Consider the following 14,181-nt stretch of genomic DNA (forward strand, 5'->3'; position numbering starts at 1 on the left):
CTGAGCTGTGTGTTGGGAATTACTAACCTGCTGCAGTATGAATGCATCTCCTTAACCTACAAGGACCTGGCGTGGACATCACATTTTGGGTTATTTAGACCAAATTACTCAATTTTGCTCTACAAGGGCCTGATATCCACTTAAAAGGACATTATACTGCTACTGTTCTATCAAAGTTTTAAACGAATATCCTCATATGTGGCTCTTATTTTTCTTAAAAACAAAAATAAGGTAAAAAAAAATCTGGTAATTTTTTGTTTTTACATTCATCGGGCCCCAATATTCCCAAATATCAAAGAGAAATTAAAAATGCATGCCGTGGAAGAGTTCGGGTCTTAAGAGGTTAAAGATGTAAACCACAGGCCTGAGCACGTGTTTGAAGAACAGAAATTCCTCTTGCTCAGTCGATATAGGTCCCCCCGACCCCTAATTGTTCAGCACAAAGTTACGCCAATGGTCCAGCTCAGGGCAAAACAATCCCAGTCCTGAATACTCCTGCTGTCATGTTAAAAAAGTGTGGGTGTTGTGGTGCTGACCCAAATCTCAAACTTGGATTTGTTAGTAAATTTGTCTTTTTCCAGTTATTAACTGTGAAGTGCTGGTAAGATGAGTCACTTGAGAACTCTCAAATCCTTTATTTAAATTATGCATTTTTAAACCAAAACTATTCAAGGCTTATTTTTTGTCTGCAGGCTTTTGAGCATTTAACTTGCAGCTTATTACTGGCTTGGATGGAAAGACAGGATAAGGCAAAACATACCTATAAATACTTTTGTTCTGTCAGCAATACAAATTTGTATAGTGAAACATTTTGGGCACTAAACATACCAGCAGACTGAAATAAAAACAACACCAACAAGGAAAAAGCTATGTTTTATGAAGACAGATGAATAATTTAAGAGATATGATGAACAGAATAAAACTACTGCATATGCCGGTGTGTGCCATTTCAGGATCTGACCTGATTACAGTTGCAGCCAAACTGTAGATTTAAAAACATATAAAATGCAATGAAGGACTTAAAAATAGTGGATGTATGTAAACTGTTTTGGTGGGTTACACATAGAGAGAATTGTTTTTGTCACATTGCTTGTGCTAGTATATAGTTAATACTGAGTTAATACTGAGATATTGCTTTTGGTATGCATGCAGTATTACATGCTTATATAACAGTCAACAATTAAACATATATTATTATAATACTGAGTCAAAGCAATACTTTGGCAAGTCATACAGTATAGAGTAGGTTTACATTCTTATTTGTGTACATATTTGTAAGATCTAGCATATTTAGGCTTATGGGGCTTTAAGACATACTGGGAAAAGACATTTTGTGCTTATAAATATAAAGGGTAGTTCCATTCATTTTCCTCCTTAGTTTCCATATTTTTTTTTCCCTGTTGCAAGTTTCTGTATTTTCCCTGCTGATCCTTGACTCCATGTCGGCTCTGAGCGTAGCGGGACCTCCAGTCCCTTTCAAAAGTAGCTTTGACATGTTCCAGGATTGTCACTCCTCTGTCTTCAGCACTGCTGTTCATTTTGACCACCAATCCAACTCCTGCATTAATAGCAAAATCACTGCCAACCCAGTCATGGTTCCCTGTGAGCGACAAAGACAACAGTGTCAGATAGCGCCCGTAAAAGTCATTATTTAAAAAGAAATAGCTTTACATTACTGTATCTTGAATCTTGATATGTGTCTGCATATGTATATACCACTTGGTGCTTTTGTGTCTTTGGATGAGCGAGTAAGAATCAAATATAGCAGTGCTAGTTTAGTTTAGCAGTCTTAGTTAAAAGACATGTCCCCTGTTTCACAAAACATCCTCTCCTGAACTGTTTCTTGGAAAAGCACAGTAACTTTCTGGAATTTTCTCACAAACCTCTGTGATGATATGACTTCCCATAAAATGTACTGTAGCTGTAAGGATTGAACTAGCCATATGTGAGACACTTTGTGGTTGTGACTTGTCCTTTGACTTAAAGCAGCGGTCTCCAACCTTTTTTGCGCCACGGACCGGTTTATGCCCGACAATATTTTCATGGACCGGCCTTTAAGGTGTCGCGGATAAATACAACAAAATAAAACTAGTACCGGTACCGAAAAAAAGAAAATTTATTCATAACACACGTGAAAAGACCCAGGAAAACCGAGTAAACGATAAAGACGATAACAAAATAACGCTGAAAACCGATAAAAACCCTGAAAACTATACATTTCACACCTGAGCCTCAACTCTCGCGGCCCGGTACCAAACAACTCACAGACCGGTACCGGTCCGAGGCCCCGGGGGTTGGGGACCGCTGACTTAAAGTATTTATCTGAAACTCACAGTCTTTTATTTTCTTCTCATCTTGCTCTTTGTCTTTTCTTGTCTATATGCTCATAAAGCAAGCCAATACAGCAATGTTTGAGCTATTGCTCAAGTTAAAATGTTCAAGTTTTATACATTTTGCTTTGGTATGTGGTATGACTCACTAAACCCAGCTACTAAAAAAGCCAATAAAAATCTGTACCTCAAAAAATTTATTTCCCACTGTTTTGTTTTATATTGAATTAACAAATGCAATGTAAGATGATCTTTTATTTCCCTTTGGACAAACAGGCTCATTGTCCCATTTCAATCTTTGGATAAAGCTATGATAAAATAGATACCTCCTGGCTATAAGTAATAAAAACAAAAAGAGAGTGGTAACAGCATACTTATGTATCTCATAGCATTTTCCAGTTGAACATCTGTTAAATGCCAACCCTAACTTAGTATGCTTGCTGACCTTCTTCATCCCTTCATGACCACAGTGTACCCATCTTTTAAAGCAGTTTCCAGCAGCACTCACTATGTCACAAAGCTCAAATCTTCTTGAACATGACAATGAGTTCACTGTTCTCAAATCTCCTTTACAGTCACTATTCTAAATAAAGTAGTGCACCTCTTGGGAAGTCGTGGAACAGGACATTCTTATCACGTGCTGCTTGATAAATCTACATCAACTGTTTGATGCTTTTATGTCATTATGGACAAAAACCTTTGGGAAATGTTAACATTAAGAATTAAGGTAGTTTTGAAGGCAAAAGGGGTCCAACTCCATACTAGCAATGTGTACCTAATGAAGTGGCCAGTTAGTCTATGCATATTTTTGTTGTCAAAAACTTTATATTAAGATACTTTGAAACCTGCACCTCAATAAAAACCCCAAAACACACATTATATTTCCTACCAATGTAGACTGCATTGTCGGTCACCATGTACTTGTTGTGGTTGAGCCCAAGCTGAATGTCATCGTTCTGCTCCTTGTGACTAAAAAAACGCTAGAAAAAACAACAATTTAACAAAAAGCATGTATAATAAGAAATAATAATTCATAAGTGCAGTATGAATTAAAACTTGTCCATGAGTAGTTAAAACTACAGGTGTAAGTGATTCGCTTACCACTTCCAGGGAACAATTGTAAAGCTGAACGCAGAGTGACTTGAGGGAGGTCACAAAATTAAAGGTGAGTGGATGAGTTTTCTTCCAGAAGCTTATGAGCAGACGAACTTTGACCCCTCTTAATACCACAGCTTCTCTGATGACTTCATCGATAGACGACCAATACCTAAAAATCCAACTAGTGTTATTATTGTGGACAATGCTTTTCAGTCTAAAGATACTGAAGGGCATAGAGTTTGAAAATTCCACGTTGCTATATTCTGGGTATATTCTAGTTTGCCATGAATTGTGTCCTCTGATACAGACACACATGTACAGTATGAATGTAAAATGACCTCATAAATGTTCCTGTAAAAAGGATTTAAATGTCAAAGCTTGCCCCGGCACACACCTTGTGACTGAGGTTCCTCTGAAACTCCTTTTCACCAGAGGGAGATAGTCTGTCACTGATATGAAGATAAATGTCTTTGCACTCTGAATGACTTGATAGATGGCATCTACATCTCGGGTGCGATCTTTGGAGCAGAAGAGTTCAGGAGAGGTCTACAGAAAGGACAAGGCATGTTTGGTCCCCAAAATTATGTAAAAATCACAAAAATGAAACAACTGAGACACACGGTTAAAGTTTAGGATAACTTTCAAAAATGTGTGTGTTTCAATTCAACAAAGAATACACAATCCACTAATAAAAATAGGTATATACATTTCAATGTAACATTTCTGCAGAGAAAAAGGAAAGAAAACAAGAAAGCACATTTCAACGACCATTTATCATTACTAGAATAAGTGGGGCAAAAGATCAAGGTTGGTTTGCCAACAGCCTTGACAGTATGGCTCCATTAGTTTCCTATAAGATGATAAATGTTTTAAATGTAGCTGATAAATGTCTTGTCGCTTTGAGAGCAACAAGATTCATTAACGTAGTGAGATATTCAGACTCAAGTTGCTCCTTAGTGCGATAATAAGATGATTAATCATTTTCTGTTTATATTTGTTATTAATATGTAATAACACTCTTATAAAGACATTCACTATAAGCCCCGAGGCAGGAAATTGGTGCCTCAAGAAGTATATGAACCACTGCATTTTGTGAAGAATTGATTTATGTATGCACTAAGTCCTGTAACATAAGAAAGCTGTTACTCACAGACACATAAGCGGTGGCGGGGGTGGAGTTAAGTTGTAGCTGCAGGGCATTGTTCTTTCCATAGAGAGCAGTTACTCTCTTTGACCAGATGGAGGGGATGTAGTCCCTTTCGTGGAGCTGCCAGTAAAATGAAAAGACTCGGTGGAGGTCCAGAGCCAGACAGCTGCAGTTATACACCACCACCCCCAGTTCTTTCCTCTGTGGTGTGTGAGAAAGAAGTAGGAAGAGGTGATGCAGCAGAAAAGTTAAAATATTGAGTGTGCTCTGCAGACGTTATAGAGGGTATAAAAGAATTAAAGAAAGGGACTGAGTTCAGAGAGAGAATAGTAACGTTTCATGGATTGATGATCTTCTATTAATTTTCAGATTAAATAGGATAAAAATGAAGAGCGAAAGGTACTATTATAGAATATCACTAATTTAAAGGTATTTAGCCAAAAATAATATATGATAAAATGATGCTAAAAGAGGAAAAAGAGGAAAAGTCAAGACAATAACAAAGGCAATAAGCTGGATGTCATCATAGATATATAATCATTTCAAAGGAATCTGTCTAAAAGCGAATAAGCTGGATATTATTCCAGTCCTACCAAAGAATTTAAATAACTGGAGCACAAGCAGGCTAACACTGCAATCCACAGAGCTGCTAGTGTGGGTAAAAACAACAAAATGAAAGAAGAAGAGACAGATGTCCTAAATACATTCTTGTCTGCTCATTAAATAGATGGCAGAAAATTTCTTTTGTGTTTGGTGTTTCTGTTTTTTGTCTGTTTCTTTTTTAACGTGTGCCCCTGAAGGAGGAACACAGAGGTTTCAGTTTGTTACCACAGAGGGTCAATTTCAGACATACGTGTCTGGCTTGCAGTGCTTACTACACACATCCAGTGTATGTGTGCTATTCCTTCATTCCTTCTTGCTCATTGTGACTTACACTCATACAGCAGTCCTACCTCCAACCAGTGCTGAAGCACCAAAAAGGGCTGGGCAATCACTTCAGGTTACAGTATGCTAATGCATTCTGGTTCCTGCTCTATTATGAATTACATACTAAATGAAAAGTGAAATGCTACTTGTCTTTCTGACCATCTCAGACAACAACCTTAAATCATTCCTGATTTCTGTTGGCAGTGCTGCAGTACCTGCATAAAGAAGTATAAGAGGAAAGCGTGGCTAATTTACATTATGTGTTACTCTTTAAAGACCCAGCAAACCAGATGCTGATGTGCGCTTTTACCTTGGAGAGTGACCTCCAGTCCATATCAGCGCTCCCGATGTAAATGTGCTTCCGATCCACTATCCAGAATGAGGAATGGAGTCCGCCTCTGGTAAAAAGTGTCATGTTAACAAAATGAACCTCTGCATCTAATCCGTGTGAAGGATAAAAAGAGACAGAAAAGAGAGAAAATGAAAAGTTTAAGAGAAAAAGAAAGAGAAAATTGTGTAAATCTGACAGTTGGCCTTGTACTGTCTGACAAGAACAGGGGCCAACGCAGGCAGTCTGAAAGGCAGTATTTGACAGGAAACCAGACTGTACATTTTCATCCATTCAAGGTTTTTTGGCCTTGATTGTGAAGTCTGGCAGATGCATATGGTGTAGAGCTCCTGGGTGCTGCTGCATGCTGTAAATGCATCTGTTTTCCTTGAGGCAGGTCATTGATATTTCATGCCATACCTACAGTGTGGTTCTGCTGTCCTAAAGTGGGTTGCTTAAGAAACTCAACTAAATGTATCCTGGAGGATGAGAATCTCGTTAATAAAACTCTATAGGGTTGTCGGATGAATTGTAAATGTATATCTTCGTTGTTGTTTGCCAAAGTGACACAACAAATTGCCTTTCTGAAATAAAAATGCCACATCCACTCACTGTGTGCTGCCAAGGCCTTCAGCTCAGTCGAGTTTGTCAGACTACTGGCAATCTTCAGCTTAACCCCACGAGATTTTAGCCTGAGCAGTCTCTGGAACAAAAGCTGACCCTGAGGAAGAGAATGATGTTCTGTGTTACTGTAGCGCAGCGACTGACCAATGTTCCTGCATTTCTTTTAGAAGGGCAGCTCTTATTTCGTTGCAGGAATAACCTTATTAAATTGCATTTGGTTTTACAGATCAAATGGGAAATGCAATTGGCTCATTGTTCTACCGGACTGGTTACTGTGACTTTGTACCTGTTTGGCGGGGTTTGGGATTGTCTCCAGGTCCCAGGAGTTTAAGTCCCAGGCAGATGACACCACTTCAATTGAGTGCTTCGCCTGGTCCAACAGTGTGTGAAAGCCAACGGAGACAGGAAGGTGGGGTCTGCCATCCATGGAGAAAGAGAGGTCGTCTGGAATGTTCTCCACAAGTACAATGCTGAAAATAAAAGATTCCTTCAGTGTCTGGAGCTTTAAAGAGGAACACCACCAACACAACAACCCAGCAGCTCAAAGCCTTTACACATAAATCCTTTTATGGGTCTAGATTTTAACAATAAAAAGTGAGGTACAGATCCACATCAGAAATCTCTACCAGAATTAAATAATGAAATAGTAATATGTAATTCTGAATTGGTAATGATTGAGTCCAGATTAAGACTATGTTGAGTTAGTAGAGACAGTCGCTGTGAATACACTGTGCTTTACATGAATGGAACCTCCACAATTTCCTTTAATCTTGCGAAACATCCTACTGGCAGTCTTTGCTGCAGTTTTCCTCGGTGATTCCATCTTCATCGTCCCCCCAAATGTCCACAGATGAGAAGATCAGTGCTACCAGAACAGCAAAGCAGCAAACAAGGGCAAAGATGGCAATGCACTTCTGCTGGGTCTGGAAGATACATTAGAAACACACACGACACTAACAAATGTCAGACACAATGTTTTATTTCTGGAGGGTTTTTTTTTTTTGTGAACAGTGCTGCAGTAACTTTTCTGCTTTTTTTGTGTGTCCCTTTTGTGCACTGTGGGCACATAAACACTTGTGCAATGTGAATAATGACGATCAAAATAACAACTATGGCCTTCGTTTGACAGCAGAAACCTTGCTTTGATAACCAGTATACTGCAGATTTCAATGCTCTGGAGCAAAAAATCCCCCAGCTTCAACGATCCCACTTTATGCTACAGAGCCGGACAAGTGAAGTAGAACATTCTCCAGCTGACAGCAAATTGATGCACACTAAATCCAGTCTATAAGGTGTATTGGAAAGTGCAAGTTTTTGCTTCTCGTCATACCGACTGCTTTGTTGTCCATGCAATTCCCATCTGAAAAGGGGTTTTATGAGCTCTGTGTCAAGGTGGCAGCCAACGTTACACTTATGTTAAGCAATATTGCAGGCAATATTTGTGCGCATGTATGTGTGTGCAGTGTATGTCTGTAGGGTTTGTAATATAGGTAGAGTGACAGTCAGTATGAGGTCAGAGGTTGTAATGTTGGAGCCCTGATCCAGCCTGAGGAGTCTTGATTTTCACAGTTTTAAAAGTGCACTTAGGCGTTTTTGTTTTGTTCTGTCAGTTGGTGAGCTGTCAACATCACATTACATATTCTCTTTTGTTGTGTTCTATCAGTCAAATGAATTGCATCCCACTGATTATCTTGGCAGCATAAGCAGGGGGTTTTTCCTTAAAAAGAAAATTTCCGTCTAAAAATTCTACAGCTTTTATTAAAAAAAATAAAGAAAGAAAGAAAAGCAATTCAGCATCAAAATATAGAAATATGAACAGCAGGAGGTTTGTGGACTCAAATATTGCCTCGGGCAGTGAGGCTGAAAGACAGGTGCTAGCTGGGTGCACCATACACTCTTCTGTTGGCCTCTGAGGCCATTGAGCTCTTCATTACATTTAGCAGAGTCAAGGACCATGCTTAACTTGTGGATGTGCACATGGCTGGGAGGAAATGAACAGAACTGACAGTGTGAGATAGGTCAGCCACTTACAGAAGGTACTGATGCAGTATGTCGCTGTAAAAGGACAACAACACATCTAATATACAGGAAAAAATAGCCTAATATGGCAAGGAGTGAATAGATAGCTGTTCCAATAACTACTAAATAATTTGATCCATCCATTCGCTTCTGTTTATCTATTTTAGGGTCGTGGGTGGCGCTCGAGCCTATCCCAGCTGTCTTAGGGTGAGAGGAAGGGTACACCCTGGTCACCAGTCTTTCGCAGGGCTAACACATAGACACAGACAACCATTCACGCTCACATTCACTCCTGCACTCAGACCTATGAGCAATTTAGTGTTTCTATTTAACCTAACCCCCACTAACTGCATGCCTTTGGACTGTGGGAGGATGCCAGAGTACCCGGAAAGAACCCACACCAACTTGGGGAGAACATGCAAACTCCACACAGAAAGATGCTGGCCTGATGGTGGAATTAAACTCAGGACCTTCTTGCTGTGAGGCAACAGTGCTAGCCACCGTGCTGCCCTAAATAATTTGAATTATTGATAAAATAATTATTTATCAAGCAAATATTATGTGAGTGGTTACAACTTCTGAATACTTCCAGTTTGGACACATTTGATTGGGTTCTGGGCAATTGTTTTTGTAATTTATTAAGTTATTTTCTTAACTTTTGTAATGTTTGCTACTGCATTTAAAACAGTGTTTGTAATTAATAAACTTATCTTACATAATTGTTGAAAAAAAAAAAAGCAACATTTCCAGCTCTTATATGCTAATAGTCTCTTTCTCAAAATTATTTTACATCAGATGTTTTTTGGTGGCAACTGCAACTACTGTGCACCGAGCTATAAGGATGGCTGTGTTATTTGCCATTTTGCATCATTTAAAGACTAAAGGAGAGACTGATTTATATTTAAAAAATCTTGGATAGTAAAAAACACTTTGACGAAAACCTAAAGTTTTGATATACATATGAGCGTTTAGTTTTAATATGGTTTAAAAAGATAAGGAATTTAAGAGTTTAATCAGTCAGGCAGTGAAACACTGGTGTACTGAAACCTAGAGAAAAAAGTCCAAGAAAAAACATGCATTGCAATCCACCTATGGCCAAAAGGAGACTAACATTGCCTATTAAATATAGAAAGAGCTGAAAAACATCACCTTTAATGGCTCCTGTGGGGTTGGTCCTGCCATGAGAGCAGCATTCCTTTAAACTACAAGGTGGGAAACAGGAGCTCAGTCACACATCTTTGCCTCTCTTTTCCACCCAGCCCTCAGCCTGTTCAAATCTGATGTCTTCACTCTTGGTCCTTGTCTTCATCCTGCAGGTACCTCAGTGTCCCAAAAGGTCTGTCTGTGTGGGCATCAGCTTCTGGTTTGTTATGTGTCCTGACATGGTTCTTCTAGCAGCTGATTGTGTGTGTGTGTGTGTGTGTGTACTTGTGTGTGAACTGTGTGTGCGGTTCACTGTCTGCCTTACAGTCGAAGCGGTGAGAGAGAAGATGAAAGACCAACCCCCTCTTGTTCAAAATGGCCAATAAAGAGCCGTAGCTTTGAGCTCCAGTACCCTCCTCCCCCTCCCTCACTTTCCCTCTTCTCTTCCTTTTCCAGCTGTATTTCCCTCCTTTATCTGCCAAGTGAATAAAACTCATCTGGCAGCAAGCAGTTGGTCTGTGCTTAGAAGGGAGCGATGCTGAAACATGCCATTAGTAAATGTGACAGCTGCAGCAAAACTCCCCCAAAATATTTTGAACTCAGTAGATCGCACATGCCTGCTCACCATACTGTATGCAGGCGCATGCACACCCACACTCAGCATTCACGGTTACACTCAGAAAATATTGAGGCATCTACAAAAGCCCTATAGCTCCCATTAATAATTGATATAAATGGAAGTTGGCATAATTATCTTCTTTAATTCCCACTTTGTTTAAATCACTGCAGTAGATTTGCTTTATTCCAGTGGAATGAACCATGTTTCAATTCTGCTATAGCTTTAAGAGCTCCTCATATTATTGCACAGAAGGGTCTCAGTGGGGAAAAAAATGAAATATGTAAAATCCTTTTTCCTTCCTCCTCCCCCCCCCCCCCCCCCCCCCCCCCAACAACTCTTTCCTCACAGATGAATATATGCTTAATGGCAGCAAAACGACATATGCTCCAAACTGCAGGTACGCTTCTGTTATGTTTATGAGACCTGTATGTGAGGTCGAAAAATGTTAGGAGGAATCTGTATGCACTACTGCATTTAAGTAAACTTTAAAGAAATGTGTTGATTTTTCTAATTTTAAGTTATACATACCAACAATTTCATCAGTAAAAAATTTGCTTTAAATTTCATATCTCCTTCATGCTGAACTGTAGTAACTTTAGCGACTCCCTGAAATCTTATGCAGAGCCATCATCCGGTGCAATTTTCAATTTAAACATTGTTTAATTGATGAACAAATACCTGCAAAAATAAAACTTCCATCAGGGTGTGCCTCAGCTGTGCTAATCAGCAGATGCAGTTGTCTCACTCAGCATTTATATAGATGCATGTTAGTAACATTCTTGCCACAAAAAAAGCATTAGCACTTAGCTATGCCACAGAGGCTGGAGGGGTTTTTGCTACATTCACTCTCTTAGGCAAAAACAGATGTATTTGCATGGCTGGGAGCAAATAAGAATGACTCTCAGAGACAGGTCAGTAAATTATGCTACTGATATAGTAAGATAGAACTGCTTGAAGTAACATTTATCAGCAGACTCTGTAGGCTAGCAGCAAAATATTGCAACAGTGCTAGTATTCCATAGCTTTGTGGACTTTATCACAAATTAACCCGTCAAACAAGCAATTTGTGCTGTAGAGTTTTGGAGTGACTCTTTTAATACAACTAATACTCATGAATACATTCTTTCTTCAAAGTTTCAAACACATTAATACACAAAATGCATGCAGAGTACAAAGTTTGAATTTTAACTAAAAAAAAAGACACATTAAGACGAGATCTCGTAGTAGTGGAATAAAAACGTAACAGGGAAAACTGCTTTGCCTGTCTAGGACAGGTGCCCTCTGCACGTCAAACTGCATTTGTGTGTGTATGTGTGTGTGTGTGGGTGACAGAGTGAGAGAGAGAGAGAGAGAGAGAGAGAGAGAGAGAGAGAGAGAGAGAGAGTGAGAAAGAGAGAAAGGGATGGGTCAACAAAACTATTTGAGTTACTTCCCATGAGAGGTGAATGTTCCTAAAGCTGCACACATGGGGTCATACAATCACACTTTCAAACTGAGAAAGAAACAAAGTGACATGCCGAATTGGATTTTCAGTGTTCCCAACCATCACAAGCTCAGACGGAGTTATAAAGGGCAATTTATAGCTCAGCAACAAAGTGAGTGAGACTCTGGTCACTGGCGGTCATGACAGAAAACTGTTGACATAAACAATTTAGTAACTGCACAGTCATTTCACTGATAGACTTTTGAATAGTAAGGCATGGAATACCTACCAAGCAACAATGAGCAAATGATCCAAATATAAGGGTTCTATAGCAGTAGAGGTATGTGTGAAAAATGATGATGGTGAAAGTATCTTGAGGTGTAAATGTTTCAGCTAGCTTTATTGCTTCTGTTTTACAAAACAGGAAATGGATCCTAAATTTCTTCAAATTTTTTGTCCTTTCTGTTAGAATTAAATGTTTCAAGATGCATTTAAAGCACCTGCTTTTTAAACTCAATTTAAAATGCTTTATTACTTTTTAACAGGCCATCTGTACTGTCCTTTGAGGCTTACATTTATAATTACTCTATATGACATCTTGTCTCCTTTTACTAGCTCCACATTAATTAAGGTGACCTCCCCTCCCGTTAAAACACCCCCCCCTGTGATTGCCTGTGAAGAACGCTTCTGTGTATAGGTGTTTCACCTTCACACCGAAAGCTCAACAGCAGGTTTTCCATGAGCGCACAGGACGTGGTGTTTTCTAACGTCATAGTCAGGGTGATGTGCTGAGTGAAAGCTGACTGGGCACAGCGCCACAGGAGACAGCTAGGCAACATGCCAAAGGGAGTGTGGATGGGGTGCAGATAGGGATCCAGCAATGAAAAATGATCCTGTTAGGTTGTTTCACTCTATCAGTAATTGTCTGTCCCCAGCAGAGCACTGGGTTTACTAGTTCTCTTCAGCTAACAGGCCACATGGTTAAAAAACAGACAATCAGTTAATGTTTAACTTTTTTTTCATGACCAAGAATTTGCTTGATACAAAATTATTAAGATCTCAAGGTAAGCAGTCATTCCAGAAAACTGTTTACAATTTACCAGTAATGGAGCTTTGTTTACTAATTTATTGAATATACATTATATTAATAATGGTGATGCTTCACATGCTCTCTTTTGAAGAAATGCTTTCTGCAGGAGGCTTCAGAGGTCACAGCAAACTTTACACTTCGTCCCTTCCTGTCTCTCTGTACAGGACATTTTCTTATGTGCAGTAGAGTCCTCCAACACAAAGAACTAATTAATAGTCTCACATTTAAGAGCCACACAGTGCTAACACATTAGTATGTGTAATTATGATGATTTAAAAACCTTGCCATGCACACATTTTGGCTTTATTACTACAAGAATGAGAACAGGGTTAGCTAGTTTTTCTTGACAATTCTCTTAAATGTAACAACAATATCTCAGTGGGCATTTAAGTTACTGAAATGCAGATAAAGTGGATTTTTATGCTATGATGGACAATTTGCAGCAATAGGAAAGGGAATGTAGAGAAAATGGCTTTATACCGTTCTGCTGCTTATAAACAGGAAAGAAAGTAAGTGAATCTCTTGGAAGGACACCCCGTAAATGCATAGCTTCATCAATTCTGCTCAATATTTTAAGTATATTAACTGGCTTCCGAAGATCTAATTGGCCTAACTGGATCTAAATCATGTCTGGAAAGATTCGATTCTGAGTTAAAATTCTGTGCAACAGAACTGTGTTGGGAGTAATGGTGCAATGCTTTAAAAGGAATTAGAAATATTAGACATTTTTCCCTTTTTGTGAAAAATGCTAACACATAAAATGGTCAGAGATACATATCAGATTGATATTTATCCAGCCACCAAGCAGGAGGTAGCATAGGTGAAGATTTTAAGATTTTCATAGGCAGTGACCATGATGGACAGGTTTAGAAATTAGTCTATAGAAGCTATCAGCTTAAGTTAAGTGATTTAGAGCTAAAGTTAGAGAGGCATGACTGAGATGGTTTGAACATGGTGCAGGATAGCGGATATACTGGCATAGTTCACTGATATGAAACTACCAGGGGAAAGAGGAAGATTTGTGGAAAGTGAAGGGGGACATGCAGAGGGCTGGTGTGACAAAGGATGATGCTAGAGATGAAGTAAGATTGAGGCAGATGGTTCGGTGTGGTGACTTCTAAAGGGAGAAGCCATTGCATAGCTTACTTTTCCCTTTTTGGATAATTCCTTATTTGCACCTCATCTCTCATCATGTGATTTTATCATTCTGAACAAATCATCAATCTTCAATCTTAAATATAATCAGCCTATCTCTATTTATCGGCTACCATTGGCCTTAAAGCTAGCAGTAGTTAAACTGTTACTTGAAAAGCCATCACTTGAACCAGCTGTCTTAAACTTTCATTTTATCTCAAAAATTTCTCGAACAATTGTAAAACAGCTAACAGATCATCTGCAGGGGAATGAAGAGTTTCAGTCAGGTTTCACAGCTT

The 14,181-nt window shown here is 39.0% G+C and overlaps 1 protein-coding gene across 1 annotated transcript; it reads right to left on the bottom strand.

The window, feature by feature from the left end:
* Window positions 1-620: 620 nt before the first annotated feature.
* pld5 (phospholipase D family member 5) lies at window positions 621-9,916 on the bottom strand. Its single transcript, XM_085460169.1, has 10 exons — window positions 9,623-9,916; window positions 7,241-7,377; window positions 6,741-6,924; window positions 6,443-6,551; window positions 5,813-5,940; window positions 4,579-4,776; window positions 3,823-3,974; window positions 3,432-3,597; window positions 3,220-3,310; window positions 621-1,600 (listed from the first exon to the last, which is right to left on the bottom strand). Exons 1-10 carry the CDS (start codon window positions 9,653-9,655, stop codon window positions 1,338-1,340), a joined length of 1,461 nt encoding a protein of 486 aa, XP_085316295.1. The 5' UTR covers window positions 9,656-9,916; the 3' UTR covers window positions 621-1,337.
* Between the last annotated feature and the right edge of the window lie 4,265 nt (window positions 9,917-14,181).

This window comes from Copadichromis virginalis, linkage group LG6 (genome assembly GCF_057382275.1).
Source record: "Copadichromis virginalis isolate Kocher_CV1m ecotype Utaka linkage group LG6, C_Virginalis_male_GT1.1, whole genome shotgun sequence".
Lineage (NCBI taxonomy): Eukaryota > Metazoa > Chordata > Actinopteri > Cichliformes > Cichlidae > Copadichromis > Copadichromis virginalis.

Coding starts and splice junctions, on each gene's coding strand:
- pld5 (XM_085460169.1), bottom strand. CDS start 9,655: ATGGCAGGACCAACCCCACAGGAGCCATTAAAG. Junction 3,975..4,578: donor CCGCCACCGCTTATGTGTCT/GTGAGTAACAGC, acceptor TCCTTTCTGTAG/ACCTCTCCTGAACTCTTCTG. Junction 3,311..3,431: donor ACAATTGTTCCCTGGAAGTG/GTAAGCGAATCA, acceptor TGTTTTTTCTAG/CGTTTTTTTAGTCACAAGGA.